Genomic DNA, 26,708 nt, shown 5'->3' with positions numbered 1-26,708 from the left:
GTAGTTCATCAGAAAGTTAGTCATTAAAGCATGCTTCATGAATCGATGTTGGCAAATTATTCTCCAGCTGAATTAATTGTTTACACAATTTAGGATTCTTAAGTCTTACAGCAGTTTACTATCTGAAGAAACTCCCATGAAAAGTATTTTATATTCCCCCCCATTGTGAGCATGTGTACTGGAGGTGTGTTACAGTTTCCAGCTGTAGAGGATATTAGTTGTTGCATGTTTTTCCTGACCGAGATGAGACTTCTTACGGTTATGCAGCAAACACTAGAAAAAACTTGGTCCTCTACCTTCTTTCACACTGTTGCTTGTACTTGCATCAGATCACCAACATTTGCCACTTCATGCAGACTGTGAAGCAAACGTGGCTCTCTTCTCTACCTTCCTTCACACTTAAGTTTGCTTCGGATCACCACCATGGCCACGTCATGCTTCTTCAGGGAAACACTGTAGAAGCAAACTCGGCTCTCTTCTTTATCTTCCTTCACACCTGTGTTGCTTATACTGTACTTGCATCAGACCACCACCATATTAGCCCTTCGTGCTGCTTCAGACAAAATGTAGAGGTAGACTCATCCCTCTTCTTTACTTTCCTTCACACCTATGTTGCTTGTGCTTGCATCAGACCACCACCATAGCCACTTCATGCTTCATTGTTAAAAACGTTTCAACTCCAAAAACAAGCTACCATTTACCAGTCAGTGTTGAATAACCTTCAAGGCTTTTCTTGATACCGTACCAACCACTGGAAAGAAGTGCTTGACTATGTATGTTCCTTTCCATATTTTACCCAACTAGTAAATTACCTGTGAAAGAAAACTATCTATAGTACATAGACTTCATAAAATTTTCACAATTCGTTTAGCATAGTTTATCATCCTATACAAGCTTGTGCAAAAAGATAAGGCCAGAATTGCAATTATATAGTTTTGGAAGTACTCAGCCTACAGGCTTATGCAACAAAGTATTGAGTGACATATTGCTTTCTTTTCATTTTGCCATCCTTCCACATACAGCTAAGTAAATTGGTAAAATACGGTTTGAAAGTGACGGAATTCCTGAGGATGCAGGCCTAAAAACATTATCATTACCAACCGGGAAAAAAGATATTCTGCTCAAAAGTTGCAGTTTTTTCTGTATTAAAAAAAGTTACAAAGACCAACATTTATCTGACAATTTCCTTTAGTTACAATCGCTGTTCAAGTTTGAGGAGTTGCCTCATGCAAAGGTAATTAATGAACTAAAAAAAAATAAAATTAGGTCTGTCTGGAAAATTAACAATGTAGCATATGTTATCTGGTACCCACTTAATGTTGATAAACCCAGTACCATGAACTTTACAGCTAAAATATGATTTTTAAAAGTCTGGACACTAGTTTTTAGAATGAAATACAATGAACCCAGTAGTGTGTGCAGATATGGTTCAGCTGTTAAAAGTTTAAATATGGTTCAGCTGTTAAGTATTTGACTAGACACTAGGGTCTACATACAGGAATAACTAACACTTACATAGGCAAACTAAATCTTTGTCCCTCGTTGTCTTACTCATTGCACTTGCATCAAAGTCACCCGTCCAAGATATTGACCGAATTCTCCAACTTGTTAATGTTCCATGGCAAGTCTTGTCATTCCATGTGCAAGATGGCAGTGTACCCGTGCACAACATTCCGCAATGGTACTTGTTGATGCCCGGCACTACCGGTGGGGAAATGTTTGACAACGTCCACCTGCATGTCATAAAAGTTCACGTTTCCTGACCTCAGCACATCATCTGCCGAAAAATAATTACATTGCATAAAAGAATCACCATGTAAAACTTCTTGAAGCTTTTACAACAAAGTATTTTGAATTCCACTTTTATCATTAAACATTAATGAAAAACGTTATGCATCAAAGCTTACCGTGTTTTTACGTCATTACTTGAATCGACGGAATACAATTTTGGAAACCCATGATTTGAGTTCCTGAGGCTGGCCGCTTAGAATCAGACGCCACATCGTTGCCAACCTGAAAAATTCTGAAGATATATAGTTACTATTGTAGGATGCAGTTTTTTTTTTTTTTTTTGCATATATTAGGGAAGGTACTCAACTAAGGTTCAAATAAGATAATTTCCTTTAAGCTGACTAGGCTTGAATAGTTTGCGTGGAATAGGTAGTTTATTACATAAGGTATAGACGAGCTTTAATTCTTTGGAATAATTTTCCGTTGTCCCTGCATGTCGTATACAACAGTTACCTGTGTTTGGACCTAAACGGCAATCAATTCTATTCTACAAGACTTAAAAATGTTCTCCCAAAATAACCTTATATGGAGGCATCAAATTGGACAGAGGTCACCCTCGATCGTCTGGGTAAACCATCAAATCACTGTTGGGTGTTTTAAAATGCTTTAGTTATTTGTCGTCGAACGTTCTCAGGGTTCGATGCAATCCAGTATGCTTTCAGCAAATTGTATTCCTACTGCAATTTGTTTTATGAAACAAATTAAGAAAAACTATTGAGAATTACTGCTGTCAACCTAAAATTTTGATAAATAATACACTCTGTACATCACATTCTTCGAATACGAGGCTACGTCATCCCTATAACCTAAGTAACTGAAACCACTGTTTCCGAAACCTAAGTCGTCTAACAAATTTTCAACAAATCCTGAGTAACTACTGCTATGTCCAAAAACTGTTCTAATTTGTACTTGTGAAATTCCACCTTAAATCATTTAATTTCGCTAAGTTTTTTTATCTTAAGTTTATCATTCACAAATTGCGTCATATTCGTAATAAATGCGGATAAATCCAATGATGTAATGTTTTGGGACTACAGAGTACACTTTGGAAAAAATCATTAAATTTTGAACAGTGCAATACAAAATATCTCTCGTAATGTGAGGTTTCAGTATATATAGTCAATTGTTTAGTAAAGAAAATATCGGGCAATGGCTTCAACCATTTCGTGACAAATTAAGAACAGTCTTAAGCCTGCAGGTTTTAGACGATGGTTCACATCAAGGTCCTTTAAATATATTGAGAGGGGTCGGCTCACCAGTGAGTGAAAATAAGTGCCCTTTGCACATGACGTCACGTTTGGAGTCCCCTCTGACAACACAAATGTTATGAAAAAATGTGCTTAGTCACAACGTAAGCATCTTGTTAAACTGCAGTGTTTTTTTATGTTTTTAATTTTGACTCACCGAGCCGGTTAAACTTTTTTTTCATTGTCTTTCTTACTGTACTCCTGCAAGTCTTCTTAAAAAACACTGATATTTTGGCAAAAAAACTCGACAACCTCGTCAGGAACACCAACTACAGCAGATTTCATTTCAACAGCCATTGTTTTTATGAATTCCGTTCCTGGTCTAAGACCATTGCCATGAATTGCTGAAAAAATTTTCAAATTTTTAGTTTAGAAAAAAAGTCGTCTGATGGTGCATCGAGTTTTCCTTCACTTATATAATGGACCCATGTCTCTGATATCTTGCTGTTAACAACGTAACCTATATTTGGATATTTAAAAGAAAACTTTTTCACTATATATCCACCGATATATCTTAGGGACTCTTTCGATAAGAGATCCCATTGTCTCCTGATTTCTGACATTTTAGCGAATTCTATTTCTTCAGAAAACATTTCGTCATTCTTGAGATCCACATCAAATTCCAGGTCTCTAAAATCATGTTTGTTATACTGTACATGTTTCCAAGGCCAGTTCCCTGTCATGAAGAGATGTATTAAGTCCGGTTTCCATCACGTCTAGATGATACCATTTCATAGGATAACGGGTCAAGGTTATCATTTCCTTAGTCGCAGTTTGCCTTATCGCTAACAAGTTCAATATCCCTACCTAGCAAAACGTTTTAAAATTAACTGCACTGGGATGATCATGTGAACCCCTCGTCTGCCTAAGAAAATTTTAAGACGGTCTTGATTTAATCTCCGCGTCATAAGAAAGGAAATGTCATGGCATGTTATGTAGCCCAATTATTGTGTGGAAAGTTATCACACCTTTTCGGAATTGGTGTAAATACGGCAATTAAAGTTGGGGTTCTTTACTCTCATTCCCAGCATAACATCAATCATTTTTTGTAAAGCACTTTTCTGGCTATCCAAATTTATCCCAAATGCATTGCGCTTTTATGTCACTGAACACCATTGAATTATTCATGACATCTAACCATTTATTCAAAAAAATACAATGTCTTTGCACATTAATTTGAAAGTAGCTGTACAGCATACCTTACACTTTGGCTTTGTAAGCCACTTACAATATGTCATTTATTTTATATGCCAAAGCATATTCTGATACGGTTTTCATTAGCATTTCACGGATACAGGAATCAGATACACTGTTTCCATTTTCCATAAGAAAACAGTGGTCCAAGAAATTATCAAATGGGAGTATCAGTAGTAAATATGAACACTTTCCTATCAGCACATGGCTTTTAAAAAAATAAAAATTTTTCAGGGTTAAGGGGATCAATCCAGAATTCTTTCCAAACCCGCAAATTACTAGGTCCAAGATCATGGACAACCGCCACAACGGCAAAGCCAGCTTTTTGAACATTAATAATATATGTCAGTTTTTTATGCACATTGGAAATCAATGTCGGTGGTATATGGGTTGTTTCCAGCTTCCCGTTAAACCTCTTAACTACTTGAACTTGATCATAAGGTTCATATAAAACGTTCATCCATTTGTCATAACTCCACAACTCCACTAATTAGCCATATTCGTTTCATCGAGTGAAATTAAGGCAAATTTTTCTGTTTCCGTCACTGTTTCTAATTTTGCCTTTTGACTAAAAGAATAGGTATATTAGGTATATTTCAACAAGGACGGTATTAAAGGAGTTACACAAAATGTTATATGCTTTGAAAAACATATGCAATATTTACGTGTTAATCGTACGAATAGTCAAGTCTGTCTCTGTCCAAACGCTCGGGTAATTAACTCAAAACTAAATAAACGTTCGATCTTCGAAGATGACATGACGGGATGATAATGGGAATGTTCCCTTGGCTATACTATGCCTCTACTGACCAATGGGTGCGTTGAATTACGTAATTCACTGTTAGTCGATTGTTGTGGGTTCAGAGAGAGAGAGAGAGACGTGTTTACTTCATCCTTCCCATATCCAAAGTCCTGTGCTGACGCCACAATTTGGCCCACAAAGCCTCCACGAGGTGTACACAAGGTATTTTAGAAATATGCCGAGGCCTTTTGGAAAATTCAAGGAAAAAATGCGCTTATATACAATGTGTTGATTCTGAAATACTGCATGCAAACTAATAATGTACATGGCTGGACTTTACTGCAATAACTTTGGAATACTGTAATAACTTGGGAACAAAGTATACTAGTAAATTAGGCAGCTAATCACTACCGCGAACAAGTAAACCAGTACGGAACAATTTACCGAAAAATATCGGACAGGCATATAAAGTCTCTTCTGCCCCACTCGACCATTTCTAACACCGGTTCTGATACATTTGACCCTGAATGCCTAGCACAATACTTTAGAATTTACCCTAATTTGGTATAAATTTCGTACACACATTAGTACATAAACCCAAACCGTTCCCTTCACTGGCTCCCACTTCCATTAATTTTGGCGGAAAATGCCTTTCCCAGGCAATTAGATTTTTGCCTTTTTTACATACAATGCTCGTATGTTTGTTTTCTCGCCACCGTTACTTGAGGCTGTTCCAACTTTGGGAATGAAGATTTCCAGTTATCTTAATTTTCCACTAACTTTGCCCTAGACTACAGAATAGGGAAGGCTTAAGCCTTGTCATTTTGCAGTTTCCATCTTTAACAAACAGTTTCCTTGTAATTATCTTTTAGCATTGAATTATACAATATGGCGAAGAAAGTGAACCTCGCTCCACTTGACAATTGTATCGGGCAATGCTAAAGCATCAAGAGTTTCTATCAAACACTTTTAGCGAAATCTGACTCTTGTACCTTGAAAAAAAAAGGAAATTCTCACCAAGTAAAAACGTTGTTAGAAGAAACACGATACCATCGCCAAAATTTATTCCTGCGAACTTAATTCTTTGGACTGTTGTCGTTTTAGTTTAAGCACAATGGGTGGTTACTGGTAACAGCTATGAATGAACTACACAATCCAACGAAATAAGCGAGCCAGCATCAGCGTTCATATTCACGAAACATACTCCAAAATTTCAAAACACTAAAAATTAAGATAAAGCAAACTGTAACAATTCACAGAATCGTTTTGAAGTTTGTGTCCTTGGCCACGACTTTTAGCTAGCTTGACGCACAAAGCTTGAGAATACGGATTGTGGAACTGCACGAAAAATGAACTAAAATTTTTCCAATTGCTAACTGCATGCTAACGCTACATTTCCGGGTATAAACGCGGGTTATGCTGAAAAATCAAAATCAGACAATCCAGGAGACTCTTTAAGGATACGTTTTTCAGAAAATTCTCTATCATATTTTAACCCTGGCACGCCTTTCGTTAAAGGACTCAAAATATGATGAATTTAATGTAAAGAAATTAAAATGTGAACCATTTTGACAGTCTATGCGGTATTTCTCAACTTACGCTTCTCCTTAAAAGCTAGGTAATTATTTTACATGTAGCGTCTGCAAATATTCGTTCTGAATCGTTTTAACAATTGAGGTCGTTGACTCGGAGCATGTTATTTGCGACTAGCTTCTTAAGTGACTACAGGGTAATGACGCTCCAATAGAATTCAGAGTAGATTTTTTGTAAAACATTTACAAAAGTGGTAAAACTACACGAAAATACATTGACGTGGCAAAATAAGTTTATATTCAAATAAAACTGAAAATACCATTCAGAAATAATTCCTGATCAGAAGTTTACCCATAACTATACTGCCTGTTATCGTCACTTAACAAAACTTCAGAGATTATGACTTGAAATTGTCAGTAAAATCATTGCAAAATTTTTTACTACGAGGTATTAAAGAGACTTTTAAGTTATTAACTAGCTACATTCACTACTTTATCAGGCATCATTTTTATACTTTTTCTGTCAGTAAACTGAGTAATCGTAAATCAACCTCACTTAACTGCCCACGCTTACCTTACCCGAAACTAACATTTCATTAATATAACCAGAAAGCTACTCCACTTTCATCAAAGGAATACACTAAGTAAACTTTTGCCTGGTAAGTGTTGAAAAAATAAATTTGTACTTAACCTGGAATACCAAATTAACCATCAAACCTATTACAAGGATATGCTTAATGTGAGGCAGATTCTTCCGCAGATTCATCAATACAAGGAAATAATCAAATGCCTGGAGTTACTTCAAAGCTAATATACACACGAGACTTAAGGTCCGGCCATTAACGAAATTTCAGACAAAAACATTGACTTTACAAAAGCCACAAAGTCAATTAAGACGTGCCAAGATTCACAAATGCCCTATCTAACATTTCAAGGACTCCCAGCAGGCAGTCACGGGATACCCTCAGAAACACAATGTTCAGTACTAAATGTGGGGGGAATGAATGCTTTATAATTCCAAGTAATGCGACTATGGCTTACTCAACAGCATTACCAAGTAAAAAGCGCAAAACTGACACTCACATCATACTTCAACATCGTGAAAAGTTCCTCAAACTTCAGTACACAACCTTAGAGGCCCAGCAATGAAATTCAAAATGGTGCTTAATATTTTTCAGACTCCGTCCTCGCGTTGACTTGGGCAAACAAGGACTGTGGAATGATGAAGTGAAACTGGTCAGGAATACTTCAAAATCCATTTCTATAGTGTTACTGGGCCACTACTAGCGTCCCCTACAAATATTCCGTAAACTTTCATGTATAAGATTTAGCTAATGATTGTTTGTTTGTTACTGAATCATTATATAATTGCAGAGAGTAATGTGTACACATTGGAGAATGAGTGCTGTTGCCTAATTCAAAAAGACGGCGTTGAGTATTCGGTCAATGTTTTATAAACCTTTTTATCACCTTAATTATTGACTTCATGCCATTCCAGTACACTATCAATTTAGATTAATACCCCAAGAATTCGATATTACTAATTATTTATTACATACTTTTAAAATAAGTTACTCTCTTCTTTTCATGAATTTTTTATTCCTATTAATCATCAATTGGCTTTTAAAAGCGATTTGTAGTGACATCACTTTCTGATTTGAGACCTCATCCGTTCCTTTGAACTTTAATTCTACGTAAATCATTTGCTTGATTTTTGTGAACGAATTTTATGGCCTGGCCTAATGCTTCCTATAAATTTAACCCAATAGCCTGGCTGAGGTACTCCCTCAATCTCGATTTAATTAACTGAGCTCATGACTCACTATATCACTTTGCTTTAATCAATTAAATCTTTTTAATGAAGTATGAGGACTTAAGATCTCACTCATTGATAATTTTTCTGCTTTTTTACAAAGCATGAAATTTGACAAGCACAATTTTCTGGCACTTTCAGCATTCTGTTTGTTAGATATACAGTACTGCTAAATGCCATTTATATTTACCCATTTCCTAAAACGTCTAAAAGATGCAAGAACAAAATTTTTTTTAATATACTGTTTTTTGAGTGGGTGGTCTGGTTAAACTACTTAGAAGGTTATAAAACAAATTAATGTTTTATTATTTGTCAACAAGACTGTGCATTTCATGCTAAACAAACACCATTTTGAACAGATAAATCCTCCTTCCTTTGATTTTGGCAACTGGAATCCTCGGAATAATTGATATTCTAATATGGAATCTTTTATATTATTATGTAATAATTTAATGGTTTTACACAATCTATTATTATTAGAAAAATCAATCTTCCTATGGGGAGTGAGAGGAAAGACACTATCATAAGTATATCTTAGTTTAACCAGACCACTGAGCTGATTAACAGCTCACCTAGGGCTGGTCCAAAAGATTAGATTTATTTTATGTGGTTAAGAACCAATTGGTTACCTAGCAACCGGACCTAGAGCTTATTGTATAGCAATGATAAGCTTCACAGAAATTCACAAATGGCAAAGCACAGATATCATTCATCCTCCATTGCTGACATGATAATACATCTTTTACGTGTAATGTACACTATATGTAAGACTTCATGTATCAATGTTACATTAAACAGTACAAACATAAAAATGCCACTTCTTCTATATCAGTTAATGGTCATTTGCATCATATTTCACCAAAATATCACTGATTGCATTCTTGAAAAAATTAAAAGTTAAAGTTATCACCATTTACCTCCTACAATTCAGGCAACAACAATAGCATTATTATTATGAGGACTTGCCAAAGGATGTCTTATTAAATAAGATGTGCAAATTGGAGCAAGGGGAAACCAAGGGAAGTTGGACAGCTAGGTGGAAACAGGCCAAAAAGAACAGATGGAAAGTAAAAAGTAGAGAGTAATGAATCTAGAGTTGAAGGTCGCTGCCAAGAAACTTCAGTACCACCTACGGCATCCCATACAAAGCACCTAAGCAGATTGACAGGAAACACTTTTTGCATGTGCATAGCCTTTGCTAATCAGTATGATATTACATAGAACGAGGTAGATGATGACCAAACCATGTATAATAATTCTGGTTTTTGCTGTCATCTCTGCAATATCATGCAGTATAAACCACAAGATTTCTCCTTAACCTACAGTAATATCAAGCGTATTTCACACAGTACATATGATATCCAACGAGAATCAAGATGTTGGACTCTGTAGTCTGGTTTAAGTGCTTAATGATTAAATTATAATGTTCATTACTAAGGATATAGTAGAAGAAATTTTTTCTAACAGTTACTACCTCATAATACCTTAGTAAGAAAAACAGCAGGATCCCCTCCCCAAAGTTATTTTCTAATAAAAAATTAATGCATTATGGCACCAAAATTGCAGACACTCTCTTGTTGCTCATTGTAAGAAATTCTCCTGGTAATTAAATGTGGTGCAATCAAAAGTAGATCAGAGATTATAAAGGGCAAACAGGTTTTGCCCAGATAGCCGATGTTCTCTTATCTGTGGCTTTGCTATAGTTCCTGCACTGTGTTTGAGTTACCTTTTAACAAGTAATAAAAACACAATTAATGAAAGATGATGTTGAATTGACCAAAATGCACATGTATGCCATGTCCTTATAGGTGTAGAAGTTACCTGCTAGGCCCATTTGTGACCTTTGAACTGCATGTGTCTCAGTAAATGATTATGGGAATTTCCAGCAGAATAAGCAACAAGAGATTTCTGCCATTTATCTTATTGCTGTAAAACACTTACTGCTAGCAAAACTACAAAAATGTTCTGTTATATCCACTGCATTGTGCATTCAAATCAATTAAGCACTAACTGGACTACTAACACTATGATCCTCATAGGATATCCTACATACAAAGCAAAATCTGTTTGATAGAATTGCAGCTTGGGGAGAAATCTTGTATTCCACTTTATTTTTGCTATGAATTGTATCACTAAATTGCAATCTAAATACTTTACATTAGTCATCAACAACTGTCTGCATCTTAGTTCTTGTTTCTTATTCTGTGAAACCTTGCAATGGAATTTCAAGACATTTCTGCTTGCTCCCCAATTTGATTTGGTTTGGTTTTTATGGAATTTAGGCTGTCAAGCCAAGCACTGGCACACTCTTGGTCATTCAGTGTTCCCTAAGAATCCACATTGTTAATAATAATAAGTTGACCTCAGTGGGTTTAAATGTTCAACTGTATGCTATTTATGGCATGTGTATAATCTTCTTATAAACAATACAAATAAGTACTTATTTATCATAAAACTATAATCCAAGGATGAGGAGCCTCTAGCAACCTTCCATTTCTCTATGCTTCCCAAAACCTGACTAGTCACTCTCTTATGGCTTTGCTCCCGAGATAAACCAATAAATTTCAGTCACCAGCAAATGATGGAGCCATTGCTAAAACAAAACCCTTAAAGCTTTATTATATTCCATAAATTCATTTTCACTTCTCTTGATTTCTCTCTAGCATCACTGTTGATTGATAACAAATATTGAGATTTTCAAGTGAATAATTATATAGTCTTGTAAACAAAAAATAATACTTTGTATGAAGGGTAATAAAATAACATTCCAGATATATACATTTTATTTACAAAGACTACGTGCTAATGTTAGTGAGTATGTAGAACTATGCCATAAAACTGGTAATATCTGGAGAAAGATTTATATAATTTTGTAGTAAGAAGTACAAAACAAAGAGTATTTCCATAACTAACATTAGTGTGACCCTACTATAATCAGACCTAAATTAGATGCTGAGATATAAGAGAAATGCATTCAGTCAAGAGTCAAGAGAAAAAAATTATGCATATATACAAATAGCAGTCATCCACTCAGCATCAAAACCCCTTGGAATGATATGTAGGTCAGGTCGAGCTGTTGAAGGGATATCAAATTTTGTCAAGAATACCAAAATGAGAAATAAGTGCAAATCACAACCCTTCCATCACCCACCCAAACAGACCCAACAAGTGTTACTTGCAAAGGCATTGCATCACATCCTTACCCAGTGAATACCAAGAAAAATTGGAAATCATGGATTTCAGATCTATAATAGCAGCATACATATATATTACATGAAAAACCAGCAAAATGTGTTTAAATTCATAGTTACATAATTTTTTTTCCAAAAGGTACATAGCGTTCTATGCCTTGCAAATGATTACTTCTCGAGACAAAAAATATTGGGCTTCCATATACATAATTACTTGGTATCAAGTTCCCAGCTCAAGCTGAAAAAATATTTACCATAACATTCTTGCTTGAAAAAATCTCTGAGAAACCAGAATCAAAATGGGAAATTCATATTTATATATTTCGTTATCTGTAACTATTATCAAAATTGCATATAAAAAGACATTCTAGGAATGAAACGAAACCCTTTACACTCTCAGTTAATGCCAGGGTAGTCATGAGCTTAATTAAAATTGTGGATTAACCCATAATATTTTTAGCAAAAGTAAACTTTAACAATCAAACACACCTTTAATACTGTAACTATTTTAACTATCACAACTACATTATGATTGTGGCCACTTGATCACAAAATGTCATCACTATGTTTCATACAACACTCACTAGTTTTTGTTACAAGTAGAGGAGGAAGGGAAAGAGAGCAAAACAAACAAATTTTAGAATTATTAGCTTGGTCGCAATTAACAGTACTGAAGTAAAATTTCTAGACATATTCTTTTCTTTATTTAATCTAAATTCTCAGTGACCATGCAAAAATATATAAAATGGCCATCTATACTTGATGTAAAAATAATACTGATGATATGCAAATGATCTTTTCATAAATATGAAAAATTATATTTCACCTCTATAACTGATGTGATAATGGCATTTAAAGAGATAAAAAAAATGTACATGAAAAATATTAGCAGAGGAATTTAACTATACTGTTTCTGTATTTAGTGCTTGAAATAATCCCCCAAAAAAGAAAACATGGAATATATTGAAAGATTTATCTCACGTTAACTGTCACACAGCAAAATGAGAATTACTTTTGACACCAGAAAAAAAAATGAAGCACAAAGGTAGTTCTAACATGCATACAGAAACATTCTGCTGTCAAAAGAAAAAAAATGCTATATGAATTTTAAGTAGACAACTGCACCTGCATTTACATATCAACAATTACAGCACAGGCAGTACAGTATCAGTGTTTAATCTGAGATTACTGAGGAGTTAATAGACCTCAAGTAATAAACTGCTGAAGCCAGTTATTATTAAAGCAATGTAGAGCTCATGAAAATATAAATGATCATGCCTTCTTTGCTCACTCTTAATACATGACAGTTGTGTTCGCTGTAGAGCAATGGAAATTAGTTAAACCCATCAGACTGCAAAAAACCTGATAGTGTCTCAATTTGCTTTCATTAGTAATGATTGGATAACATTCTCCATGACAATATTAAATAATGCAACTCCTAAGAGTTTCGGTATAAAAATGCATTAATATATACTTACCATTCTTAGACTACCATTATTAATAGACTTTTGATATAAACTTCCATCTATACATACATAATCTATTTTTGATAAACTATAGCTCTAAACAGGAAAGTCATTAAAATTCATTCTCATAAAAAGATAAATACAAAACTATACTATCAGCATTTATTCTTAGCCATTAACATTTATCACAATTCTGCATAAAACTACATAAAATGAAACAGATCTTCAACTGACACTCATCTTTATATAAATGATAGAAATATATCTATTATGCCTTAAAAACGAATACAGTACTATGTGTAACACCTATATTTGTACAGTTTTAAATAACATACTGATAATGATTTTGGAATGATGAAAGCATGATTAGATTCTAAGATAAGCCTTGTAGCCCATTATCCAGTAACTTACCAACCCACAGAACTTGTAAACTAATCAATATACTGTACTATATCTTATGAGTCAGGGTAACACTGAGGCATTTTAAGTTATTCACAAACAAATGCAACCATGCACAGCTAAGAGTTTCGAAAACATTGAAAACAAAGTTTTGACTCAAGACTGTATCCTAATGTGCTAGCATTACAATTCTTTTTTTCTTATATAATGGAATCAAATACCTCCATAGGAGTAACAATGACAAAGTAATGCAATACTGCACATTAAGAATTTTCAAACATCAACCTTTATAAGTACAGTACAAATACTTTCAGTCTGTCATCTAAAGAAAACAAAGGGCTAATGGCAAGACATTTTTCCCCATCCCATAACCATCTATTCAACTTGCCATATAAGAGCTGTGTTATAGCTAGTTAGATTACAGCATTACTAAAAGCCTTTTTTTTTTTGTATTTTCTTGCATAGTTTGACAAAATTTCCAAAATATTTTCCATTGTTTTATCGGTAATTCCATGATACATATACTATAAATTATACTGTTTTTAGTACTCTAACAGTCACACCTGTTATTCATAACCTGTGAGTTGGTGCATAAGAGTATATGGACAAGCTGAGTGATGCCTACTGAACATCAGAAAACGCAGATTGCAAGCGCGAAGTTCCGTATATGAGGCAGTGTGCATGATTAATTTTTCAGTGGATCTAGGCTTTCAAGTGTGAAGTCTTCATCAGCAGTGCCAAAAGACAGACCACGGCTAAAACCAGCCTGCAAAGCAAGTGTTATGTTTCCTTTAAGTTATGAATTAGTACCAACATGACAAAACTTCACAATATTTGTTTCCAATCATAGCTAAAAATGAACTTAAACACTAACGAATATCACTTTAGGCAATAATCTGGCTCAAAGCATTACTCCTTTTACAGTATTATGCATTGGTTATAGGCAAAAAAAAAAAAAAAAAAAAAAAAAAAAAAAAAAAAAGAGGAAAATAATTTGATCCTGTGAAACAAATATGTCCACTAGATTATCTAACAAAATATGACTTAATATGACCTTGAGATATCACTGTTTTTATTACTGTATAGTTGTAGCAATAACATGAGATGATAACAAATATAAATTCTTAAAACTACAGCCCTGTCAAATAGTGATTGCTCATGAAAAGAAAGTTTGTTATTGAAAATAACTTTTTGCTACTATCTACAGATAAATGATATGGTGCTTCAGCTACAATTAACCACCTCAGCAGAAAATCACATTAAACATCAGTGATGATGATGATAATATTTTACATAACTTGGCCAGGTGGCCAAATTATGTAAAGTAGCTTCATGATGCTTTGTGAAAAGGTGACTAATGAACCTAAGCATTCATACAGCAGCTGAACACATTAGAAAATGGAATGGTAGTAAAGGATTTATAGAATTTATTATATAAAAATGAGAAATTAAGAAAATTTTACATACTGTATAATAAATGAATAAAATACACTTAAAACTTCTAATAAAAAATGCATTAGCATTAAATAAGCACAACAAATCTTTCTAAATCAAGTATGGAAGAGAGCACAGTTACTTACCTTCATTTCATTAAACTGAGCCAAGATGTCATTGTTACCATTTGTTGGAGTAAATGCAGCAGAGCCAAATGGATCTCCTGGTGTATCAAATACAAGGTCAGACAAACCATTCTGTTGTGGTTGCTCATGTGCTCGGGCAGGTCGTGGAGGGGGAACTTTTTGAATAAGAAAAATAACATTTACCAAAAGAAATGTGAAAATTTCAGTATTTTTCAGGAGAAAACAAAAATTTTTCAGGAAAAATTATACAAAACAAACTAAATTTATCATAGACAAAAAATCAGTTATCAAAAAGCAATTTCTATGCAATATTTCAAAATTTAGCATACGTATAGTAAGAATGCAATAGAATAAATGTGAAACTTATTTTATTGGGGCATCCTAATTTCAAATAACAGCAAAGGGCAAGTCTTGCGTGCAAAGTCCCTCAGAGAAATTTAAGTTGAATCATCACTATTTTGAAATTTTAATTATTAAAAGAAATTCCCCTACAGATATGACAGTTTTTTCTTTTATTGCAAATTTTAATCCTTTGAACCAGCTTTGTGTGAGCTAAGACTTTGTTTACTGATCAGATTCAATAGCATAAAAATCAAGCAATCAAGGAACAAAATCAACTTACACCAGGAATAAGAAAGTACACCACATGAGAAAAGCAAATGAATACTCACTAAGGGCCATGGATGAAAGGCCATTAAATTCAGTAACTGGTTTCTTTGTGAATGACGGTGGCTTCTTTTCTTCAGCTCTTGGATCAAAGTCATCATCATCATCACCATCACCATCACTGCCCAAACTTGCGGTACCATTTGTACCATTAATACTAGTTGATGGGGCTTCCTCAGCACGTGGATTAAAGTCATCATCATCGTCGTCATCAAGTGTACCATTGGACATAGGGCATGATAATATATCACTGAAAAACAGTATTAAGTTAAGAATTAATCATAACACAGTATAGCACACTATACTGTAGAATACTTTCACCATCAACTGCAAATTGCTTACAAAGTTCCATTCCTAAATATTTTGCAATATTTTGTTTACTTTTATATGCTTTAAAGAAAATAAATTTAGAACCTCTGACAAGAGTAGTGAATAATTATCCTACGAATATCATCACCAACAACCATCATAAATGCCCTTTTTAAATACAGACAACCTTGTATCCAAGGTTGTTTACTTAGAAATGAAATTACTTGTAAAATATCATTCTTTTAAAATTTTACACAAGATATATCATAGCTGGGTACCATTAAATTCAAATCAGTCACTAAAAATATAAGACAGAATAGTGGAGCAAAGACAGAAAAGTGGAGCAGACAGTGCTTAGGGTATTCGAGTTTATCATGGATACACGAGTATGGGTTTCCAAGTATAGGTAGGACTTCCGTTATCCCCCATTTCCCAATCAAAGACTATCACTCTCTTAAATACTGTGATACCTGCTTGTTTCAGAGGATTAGCTGCTGTTCTGAAAGTAAGCATGTTTTGATGCTATTCAAGGGCAGTGACATTTATCATAGTAACTGGCATACTCACTCATAACATTTACTATACTGTATATTAAACAAGGTTTGCTTTCACCTTTGCTTTCAAGCAAGCCTCATATCAGATCCTGAAGCACACTACCAATCTGAAGTGCAAAGGTCTTCTCACTGCAAAGCTGCATATGATTCAAATTCACTTCCACACTCCACTGGTCATTCAAGCCACATTGTAACTCACTCCTGTTTGCAATAGCTCTATAACAAGTGCCATCAGTGCTCAGTAAGGGGCATTAACCATACATTACCCATTATTTTTACTTGGAGCTGGGTCCAGCAAGAGTAACACCCCTTCCTTCTTTCAACCAGAAAGACTGACCTCCAAAGCCTTTACAATCAAATTTTTTCTAATGACTTGTATCTTCTGGTATGGGAATACAGTACACTATATTACTGGTGCTAATAATCTGTTTCTGACTTGGGTTACTATTCCCTTCATAACAGGCCAAAGAGATAAATTACACAGTCAAGAATCACAAGAGACATGGAGAGAATATGGTTACAGCAAGATAAAGGATAATGTCCTTGCAATCCAAATGACACCCATCTGGCACAGGACTAATAAGAGAATATTTTTATGTGGAAAGATCTAAGGGTGTGTGAAATCTCAAAAATAGTATGATAATACAATGGACTGACTTCATCAGAAAATGAGTGACTCATTTTCCAAACTGATCATGGAAATAACAAGGATACAATGGAAAACCTGCATCATATAAAAAAAAAGAGGACCTTACCTGTTCTCCATTCACCTTTCCTTGTTCAGATGAATTACCTACGTATCTAATACCTAGAGTTCAAGTGTCCTACCATCCTAAGGGTATTTTCACTAGTACCAGTACAGCTTGATTATTTTATATCACAATGATGAAAATACAGTCGACCCGCGGTATCTGCAGGGGATTTGCACCACAACCGCCCCCCCGCGTGAATAGCTAAAATCTGCCAATACTTAAAAACCCTCTAAAAATGCATATACCCAAGTATTTAAATAGTTTTATCAAAAAAAGTGCATTTAGCCATGAAAATTATATGAAAAAACAGTAATTAGTGAATATTTCTCAGTGAAAAATACTGTGAATATGCAAATTTTCAGCAAATAATGTGTATATATATTCAATAGAGAAATCCGAGAATCCGGAACCACTTAATGAGTGGAGTTGACTGTTTTAAGCTAAAAATGCAACACCTACGAAATTATGATTGAAATGCGATTAAGACAGAAGATCTTAACTAATCTACAAATCAAAAGAGCTTTATATACAAAATACCAAAGTTAAATCTATACTGTATATCTAAACTACTGAACGTAGTAATATTAGGCAGAGAATTATTCAACTAAGAACCTACTTCTTATCTTGGAGTACCATGAAATCTGAACCATTCCCCATAAAGCAGCTTGCATGGAATTCAAAATATAGTTTAATCAAGAGAGAAAAGCTAACTGATATGGCAATAAAGTTTATCAAATGTATACATCTCTGTAATAAAAAAAATATAGGAATAATTTCAAGATTAAAGTGCAGTTTGTAATACTGCATTTTTTCTTTTTCATCACTAATAAATACTGTACAGGTATACTTCACGCAAACTGATGTTAATGAAACTTAGACCAAAACAACAGACTTATATAGAAGATAGAAATCTTTACTAAAGATTTTCAGAGAAGCAAATGAAACCAAATTAACTTTGCATACTTACTCAATTAGGTTAGCATCATCTGGCTTTGGTGCATTGCGTGGGGGAACGGGGGGAGGAGTTAAAATATTGGAACTGCTAGAGGCTGGCTCAGATGACAAAGATGGATCCGTACTGCTTTCTCCATTAAGGGTTAGCAAGTCAGAAATCTGAAAATAACAGCAACAATAAAAATTTTTAAAAAATCAAACCTATAAAGGATATTGATAACAGACATCAATAACAATTAAACTTTATAATTAGACATTAAAAAGACTGAAATTACTAAATGAAACGATGAATCTAAAAATAGAAGGCAACAGTATTAAGGTAAGTGTGTAAAATAACCACATAACTTTAGACTGCAGTTAATAACACAAGCAGCATGGATATGAAAAAAGTTGGCAGGATAGTTCAAGAAACTAATACCACTAGCATTGCCTCTAGTGGGACATCACCTCAAAGGTCGGATCATAGTACAGCATATCCTAATTACCGTAAATAGTAATATGCACAATAGCTTTAGTCTCGAGAGCCAGCTGGTATTTACATAGCTCAATGACTGCACAAAGCACAAGCCACTAAATTTCCTGTATGTCCTTGTTACTACCATAGAACTGTTCATCTGTAACAGTTCTTGCTTACAGCTTCTGCTTAGAATGAATAGTATTGTAAAAGCACTCACCCTGTACAAATCAGGTTTTTCAAGAACAATCATTAAAGGTACATTTCAAAGGATGTAAATATATAAATCTGAAAGCAAACTAAAAAGACAAAAGAATTCTACTACAATAAAAAGAAATATAAAAGACTCACTTTGAGGCTCAAGACTTAATTCTCCACAACTGAGAAAAGTAGAACAGGCAGTAAAAGTTATAAATGTCACTTCCATTTGATATAATGCTGTGTACCTTTTTTAAACCAAAACCTAGTTAAATGTAAGGAAAAAGAGTATATTTTCACACATTTCTTTCACTTTTACTAAGAGTAAAGTGTTCTGAGGCCTTGCTTTTGTTAAACTTTTTTACTAGCAATGCCTCTTGATTTTGCATATATGTAAAGCATCTCATCACATAGAATAAAAGATCTAGAGTGAAAACTTACATTATTTTCCCTCATGTATTCTTCAACATCTGGTCTATTCTTCAGAGCAGAAAGCTGAGTGATGCGTTCCTTCAAGATTTGATTCTCATCTTCAAGCCCTTGCACACGCTTCTGCAAGATAAGCAACTGCCGTCGCATCTCCACTTCACGGCTTGAGGTTTCCACAAATCTTCGGTATGCTAGATCAAATGCCTGACCGATTGTTAAGGTGATTTCTTCAGCCTAAAACAAATGAATAACCATAAATATAGTTATACTGTACATATGATCAAACAACCTTTAGAACATTTCCCTCCTACATTATACATAATCAGCAATACATTAAATGAAAGTTCAAAATACATCTTCAGGATCCTGTAATTTCACTAAACTTTCTTGCTGGATCAAAATATTCTTTAAATGTAAATGTGATGTTTCTATGTTGTCACTTTCAAAGACCCCAAGAAAAGCTTATCAAAAATACATTTTTTATGGCAAATACCTGTTTAGCTTTCCCTCAGGATCATACACAGCAGTACAAAATAAGTGAAATGTAACTTCCATGAGTGTAAAATACATTATACATAAAGAAAAAACCCTTATTACTATTTAGAGATAACTTGTGATTCTGATGTATTTCACTGTACAATTATTCAGAAAAACATGGCTGAATAAATACTCAAGAAAAATTTTAACAAAAACTGTTAATAATCAGTCTAAATATAGTATTCTAAACCTTGACCAAAAGGGAATTATGAACCAAAAACCTACCCAGAATTTTGCAGCTGATTATAAATGTCTTGATAATAAGTGTTTACGATAAATTCCACCCAAACTGTATACAATTCAGGCACTGTATATCATAACTGAGTCTAACACTGTCCCAAAGTTTTGAGGGTCAAAACCCATATTACTGGTGATATATTCTCACTCACGTGATTTCTGTGGAATTATTCTGTACCATAGTAATTACTCCCGTCTTTAACGGTAAAATGAACTCCAATTCTGCACTGTCAAATGCAATACAAAATCACAAACTTCAAAAGGAATAATGGACATGGAATTAAATACTCACCAACTTATCACTAACAAACACAAAACAAGTGTGTTTGTCAGAGTCAGCTTCTTTGGCAATGAAGCTGAAGAAACGCTTTTCGGCCTTGTCATCTGCACAATAGCTGATTCTATGTAGTGGATATTGATGCAGGTTTTTCTGTTGAAAATTTAAAATGAGACGAATGAGGTAAAATCATCTTTGATTAAGTCCTTCTTGAGTATAAAATAAAAATTAAAAAAAGGAAGTCACAGGAACATCAGAAATCAATTAAACAAACATGTTACCAAAGTATCTTAATTTATAATCTCACAATATAAAAACAATCTAGGACCTTCTTTTTAGCTGTTTAAAAAAAGTTTTATTTTTTCATCACCGACAGAATACATATCTTTGTGCTTAAACTAAATTTCATAAGTGAATTTTATTCATAACTTTGCTGTTTCATGGCTACCTCAATCATAAGACACAGCCTGAAATGTCTGTAATTACAAGTGTTGTTAGAATACCTCTCGAAGAGAATCTGGCCAGTTTTCATTGATTTTTCATAGGCTTGAATTTGTATTTAAATATGTTATACATACATTAACGGAGAATTGCAAAATTATTCAAAAGGATTGCTTAGGCTTCATTTCCATTTGCACTTACTTTTTTAAAAACTATTTATGATAAAACTAATATTTTTGTAACAATGTACTTTCTCTTCTGATATAACCTGTTTATAGTTCTCATTTACTTAGTTGCCGGATTTTGACTCTCACTTATTCAGTTTCCCAAATTCCAATTTTATTTTTATTTATAATCTTCTAATTCCAATTTTCACTTATCCAGTTTGCTGATTTTGATTTTCAGTTATCCACTTCCCATAATTCGATATTCATTTAACCAGGTTCCAGAATTTTTTTCGCTTATTCAGTTTCCAGAACCCAAATTTCACCTAACAAATTTCCATAATATTATTTTCACTGATTCAGCTCCCAGAAAACTCTTTCATTAAAAAAAAAAAAAGAAAACCTGTCCTTATTTGTAATCATTGCGTGTTGATTTAGGCTACTGTTTCGGTCCACTGCCTTAGAACAATGACCAATGATGTAAAAGAAAAATAGTTGTTGCAAAACTTAGCTTGTGCATTACGATATAAAAATAATTCGACTTTTTTCCTCTGGATTAGCGACGGACATATCACGTCACAATCTCGCCGCACAGCCGAATCACACAATACGTCATATTTCTTTGATTTCCAAAATGTCATTGGCTCTCGACAAAGTAAGACAGTGAATCACTCTGGCCTTTTTGCCGTAAGCAGAGCAGACAACAATGGACTGCTACTTACTGCAACCACTAGCACGGAAAATTGCGTTATTCAAGTCATCGTGTGATAAAAGAAAAACTGCAATTAAAGACTGGGGTTGGGGGAGAGGGTAATAAATAAATCATAGCTTCGTTCTGGTCACGTGTTTGGGGTGGGGACGTGTCGAAGTGGGTGGAAGGGTGGAGGGAGATATGGAAACGGCGGAGGTAGACGGAATAGGCAGATGGAAAGGAAGGATACGGCTAAATTTAAAGCTGTGACAGAGTAACAACAAAAGCAGCATTATGTGAGCCTTTCTTTTAATGTTTGGTATAAATTATATTAACAAGGATTTTTGTGTGGAATTTTTACCCAACGAAAAATACTAATTATTCACAGTAGTACAACGATTTTATGAATTGACCGAAGCCTACTAAGTAACGCATTAATTATAAAATAATTCTGGCGGACAAAATTTATATAAAACCTTCTCTGGTCGTACTCATACAGCATCAAAAAGAAAGTCATCAGTCCTAAAGAAAGTGGATTAAAATCGTATCCGGTCGTAATGGTAAAACATATCAAGTATCAACAAGAAAACCCTAAATAAAGGAGGAACATTAAACGCCTCCCAAAATAAATCGACGCCAAGAGTGAAAGCTCCGCAAAAAGAAAAAAAAAAAAAATGCGGCCTTGACACCTTAACTCTCCAGCCACCACCTCCATCGTCTCATCTACATTGCTGGAACGCGAAACACCGTCTAGAAACATACGGAACCGTGTGAACCGTGTAAATAAATGTAAATGAGCGAAAAGATGACGAATGCTCGTCAAACTGACCATTTTTGCCTGTAGAGCAACGTCTACGCGGGAATGGTAACAGGAGAGGGGAGGGGCATTCTGAGGAGGAAGAAGGGAGGGGAGGGGAAGGGGGAGACGGGCCCGAGATGTGGAAGGGGGGGGAGGGAACAGCATAAAAGGGCAATGACTTCATTGGAGGTCCTGGGTGTGAGCGAGTGTGAACTGCGCGTGCGCGTGCAGTGAGAACGGATGACGAAACAGCGACTCATTCTTGACACGTTTCCACAGCCGCGGATTTACCTGGCTCAGTGAACCCATAACGGATAATACTTATCTGTTATTTCTTTTATATTCCATCGCTCTTCACTTTTAACTGAATTAAATGGAAAAAATCACCGATCACGAATGTTACCTCTTTTTTTTCCCAACTAGTTTTTTTTTTTCAGGAAAAATCACAGATCACGAATGTTTCCTCTTTTTTTCCAACTAGTTTTTTTCAGGTTGTTTTCCAATACATTCGATAAGAAAAATTCTAATTCTGTTGACAGATTATGATTTGGAAATAATATTATTTTCGGAATAAACGCGATAATACCGTACATGAAAAATGCTTTACTTCACTCATACGCAAATACTTAACAACTAAACATCTTTTCCATTACCGTGCTCAGCATATAAAAAAATTAAATGGTTACATTATGAATAACTAGGCCCTTAATGGCAATGCTTTTACTGGTTCAAAATAATATTATATTACCTACAACAGGGGAATGAATAGTAACCAACACACATAACTGCATACACACACACACACACATATATATATATATATTATATATATATATATATATATATATATATATATATATATATATATATATATAGATATATATATATATATATATATATATATATATATATATATATATATATATATATATAAGCGTGTGTGTGTATTTACACATCTAAGCATAATCACTCTTACACGTGATTTGATAAATCAAACACCACACCACCGGGAAGAACTGAAAACCGGTTGTAGATCCTGACCAGTTTCGCTTCACTAAACCAGCCATCTTCAGAAGACTGATATAAATATATATATATATATATATATATATATATATATATATATATATATATATATATATATATATATATATATATATATATATACGAAAACACTATCAAGGACTGGTCACCTCATTCATTACCTTTGTTTTGGGTTCGTGAATAGCCACGCCATCGATGGAGACGGTTAGCTCGACCTTGGGCGTCTTGGTTCCCTCGGCCTTCTTCAGCTGTTGGTTGAACTTGAGTTTTCGGATGCCCTCCTTCACCACTTCGATCCCCTTCGGCTGGTCCACTTCCGTGCTGCCCAAAAACTGCGAGGAGGGAATTGGAATGGGAATATAAGATTGAGGCCAAAGGCCAACCACTGAAAGGAGAACTGGGAATTAAGGAGGTCTGAAAGGTGTAACAGGAGGAAAACCTCAAAGCAGTCGCTCTATGAAACAACTGTTAGGAGAGGGTGAAAAAGTACGGTGGAAGAATGGGAATATGAACGGAGGTACAGTAAAAGGAGTGAAAGGGGTTGAGCAAGGGGTTGAAGGGACGCTGCAAAGAATCTTAAGTAATGTCTACAGTGCACCGCGTGAGGTGCACTGATAGCACTAACCCCCTACGGCAGAGAAAGGAACTGGATAAGTATTGGCGTGTCAAGCAAATACAAACCCATACACAGGGTAATGAACAAGGCTTTGAGAGAGAGAGAGAGAGAGAGAGAGAGAGAGAGAGAGAGAGAGAGAGAGAGAGAGAGAGAGAGAGAATTTCTAAAAATAACCTTATGTATTGTCAAACTCACCTTCACTAAGTAAGCTATGTGGCCCTTCTGAAGTGCTTCCGGAGGATGAAGCCAGTTTTTGTTAGCTGGAAAGAGGAGAAATAATAATAATAATAATAATAATAATAATAATAATAATAATAATAATAATAATAATAATTCAATGTTGCACAGTGGCGTCACAACGTCCTGTCCACAGACATTGAAAATTGGCATTTTGCTACTACTAATAATAATAATAATAATAATAATAATAATAATAATAATAATGGAGAGAAACGTTAATCAGAAAAACAATTTAACTGAAAAGAAAGAAACGCTGGGAAACTTCTTAACGAAAATCTTATAAATAACCACAGCGACCAAAAAAAAAAAAAAAAAATCAATGAAAATGTAAAAATAGAAAAAATTCACGGATATTAGTCATCCCCTGTTATCTAGATAATATACAGTTAAAACAATGGTCCAGTCAAATTCTATGAAAAAAAAATAAAAACTCCCGTCTGCAGCCCAATGGCAAAAACAAAAAACGAAAAAAAAAAAAAAATTCATTAAAAAAGAGGAATGGGCGTAGACTATATTTGAGATTCGCCAAGGTCTGTCCTACCAAGTAGTGTGTTTTATTCTTAGCATACCTTTCTCTATATGAATAGGTGAGATTATATTATATATATATATATATATATATATATATATATATATATATATATATATATATATATATATATTTATATAATATAAACTATCTCTGTCATATACTTTAACTAATGAATCAAGGATCGATCTCTCATAGATAACTTCCACGCTTCATACACCTACGCAGAAGACTCATCAGCAGGGCGTCCTACGCCCCTACACAAACTGCACAAACCCGCCTTTTTAACTTGCACCTGTCATTCTTACTTCCTAGCTGTTGAGTATCTTTATTTCCAATGCCTCTTTTCACTCCATCTATCCAGACCTCCCTAATTAGTCTTCTCTTGCCTCTTAGCACTCCTGAATATATTATAAGCCCCTTTTTCACCAACCTGTTTTTCCCCATTCTTTCCACATGGACGAGGCATCTCAAGCCTTTCTAAGACATGTATAAGAAAGAGGAAGCTACAGAGAAGGAAAATATATTTCATAAAATAATCTAATACCAATCAGATAATACTCTGCCATGTTTTTTTTATTTCCATCTTACACCAATCAGATAATACTTTGCCATGATTTTTTATTTCCATCTTACACCAATCAGATACTTTGCATGTTTTTTTTGATTTCCATCTTACACCAATCAGATAATACTTTGCCATGTTTTTTTTATTTCCATCCTACACCAATCAGATAATACTTTGCCATGATTTTTCATTTCCATGAACGCTCCAAAACTAAACAAAAACTTATCCATGAGTAAAATACGTTCTGCAAACCCAAAGCGAAAGGGTAAAACGTTCAAGATTACGAGGGCGTACGTCGTGTTAGGCAAAAACAGGTTATACACGAGGGATGCTTAACATAACCAGCCAGTGAGTAGACAGTGCCCAAGAAAACAAGATATTTGAAGAAAGGCATCACCTGCAGTTATTTTCAATAGCAACCAATTTCCTATGAGAGAGAGAGAGAGAGAGAGAGAGAGAGAGAGAGAGAGAGAGAGAGAGAGAGAGAGAGAGAGAGAGAGAGAGGAGCCAAATTGTGAAGTGTCGCAGCCTTAGGCAAGAAATGATATGGCTGATAAAAAACGGTAATGAAACACTAACCTACCGTTGCAATGCAACGTCATTCTATGTAACAGGTCTATGGTGAATATCTCTCTCAGTCAACTTGATTGATGACAGCAGCTTTCACTGTAGAAATCTACAGAGCTGTCTCACACACACACACACACACAGAGAGAGACAGAGAGAGAGAGAGAGAGAGAGAGAGAGAGAGAGAGAGAGAGAGAGAGAGAGAGAGAATTCTAATGAAAAGGGCACAAAGGAAAAATCTGAAGTTAAATCCAGACATGGTTCTCTTGAGGCTAACGCACTGACAGCTATTTCAAGTCACACAATTAGCTGGATGCTTCTTTCACTTCTGAAGAGTATTCAGGAAACGTCAGAGCTTTCACCTTACACAACTCGATTTACGGAAGGAAATGATTCGTCAGTTTTAAACTATTCGGATATTTGTAAGATGCAGTGACTCAGGAGTAGGAAGCATTGAGTGGTCACCCGTTCCGCCGTTGTAGAAAGGACCTTGTCTTTAAGCTAGGAGACCTAATAAAAACAAACGATGCATTTGAGGGGTGACATTAAGGCTTTCAAATATCAATGGGGTGTGATCACCCAACCTTCTGACAATCAGAGACGGATCATACAGAATATCAATGAACTTATTCAGATATAAAGATGGTTAATGACAACAGAAACCAAGCTTATAAATAAAAGTACCTACGAGATACAAGTTAACAAAACGGCAAAACAAATGTAAATT

General features: G+C 34.6%; 1 protein-coding gene and 1 long non-coding RNA gene across 19 annotated transcripts in view; both read right to left on the bottom strand.

Annotated features, from left to right (window-relative positions):
• Window positions 1-20: 20 nt before the first annotated feature.
• LOC136833215 (uncharacterized) lies at window positions 21-8,449 on the bottom strand. Its single transcript, XR_010851386.1, has 4 exons — window positions 7,590-8,449; window positions 1,908-2,013; window positions 1,516-1,777; window positions 21-812 (listed from the first exon to the last, which is right to left on the bottom strand). It is a non-coding gene; the product is annotated as an uncharacterized lncRNA (long non-coding RNA).
• Window positions 8,450-11,084: 2,635 nt separating this feature from the next.
• Window positions 11,085-26,708, bottom strand: part of ced-6 (PTB domain-containing adapter protein ced-6) — a 187,384-nt gene continuing 171,760 nt past the window's right edge. For all 18 annotated transcript variants that reach the window (XM_067093686.1, XM_067094422.1, XM_067094065.1 and 15 more), the window contains 8 exons: window positions 24,273-24,337; window positions 23,623-23,793; window positions 20,338-20,475; window positions 19,284-19,505; window positions 18,204-18,349; window positions 15,627-15,871; window positions 14,956-15,110; window positions 11,085-14,141 (listed from right to left, as the gene is read on the bottom strand). In XM_067093686.1, the coding sequence (XP_066949787.1) occupies window positions 14,061-14,141; window positions 14,956-15,110; window positions 15,627-15,871; window positions 18,204-18,349; window positions 19,284-19,505; window positions 20,338-20,475; window positions 23,623-23,793; window positions 24,273-24,337 (1,223 nt within the window). In that variant the 3' untranslated portion in view covers window positions 11,085-14,060. The remainder of the gene's footprint in view (window positions 14,142-14,955; window positions 15,111-15,626; window positions 15,872-18,203; window positions 18,350-19,283; window positions 19,506-20,337; window positions 20,476-23,622; window positions 23,794-24,272; window positions 24,338-26,708) is intronic.

The sequence above is a fragment of the Macrobrachium rosenbergii genome, chromosome 1 (assembly GCF_040412425.1).
Source record: "Macrobrachium rosenbergii isolate ZJJX-2024 chromosome 1, ASM4041242v1, whole genome shotgun sequence".
In the NCBI taxonomy this organism is placed as follows: Eukaryota; Metazoa; Arthropoda; class Malacostraca; order Decapoda; family Palaemonidae; genus Macrobrachium; species Macrobrachium rosenbergii.
The sequence above is the reverse complement of the archived record's forward strand: the minus strand, read 5'-3'. Positions and strand labels throughout refer to the sequence as shown.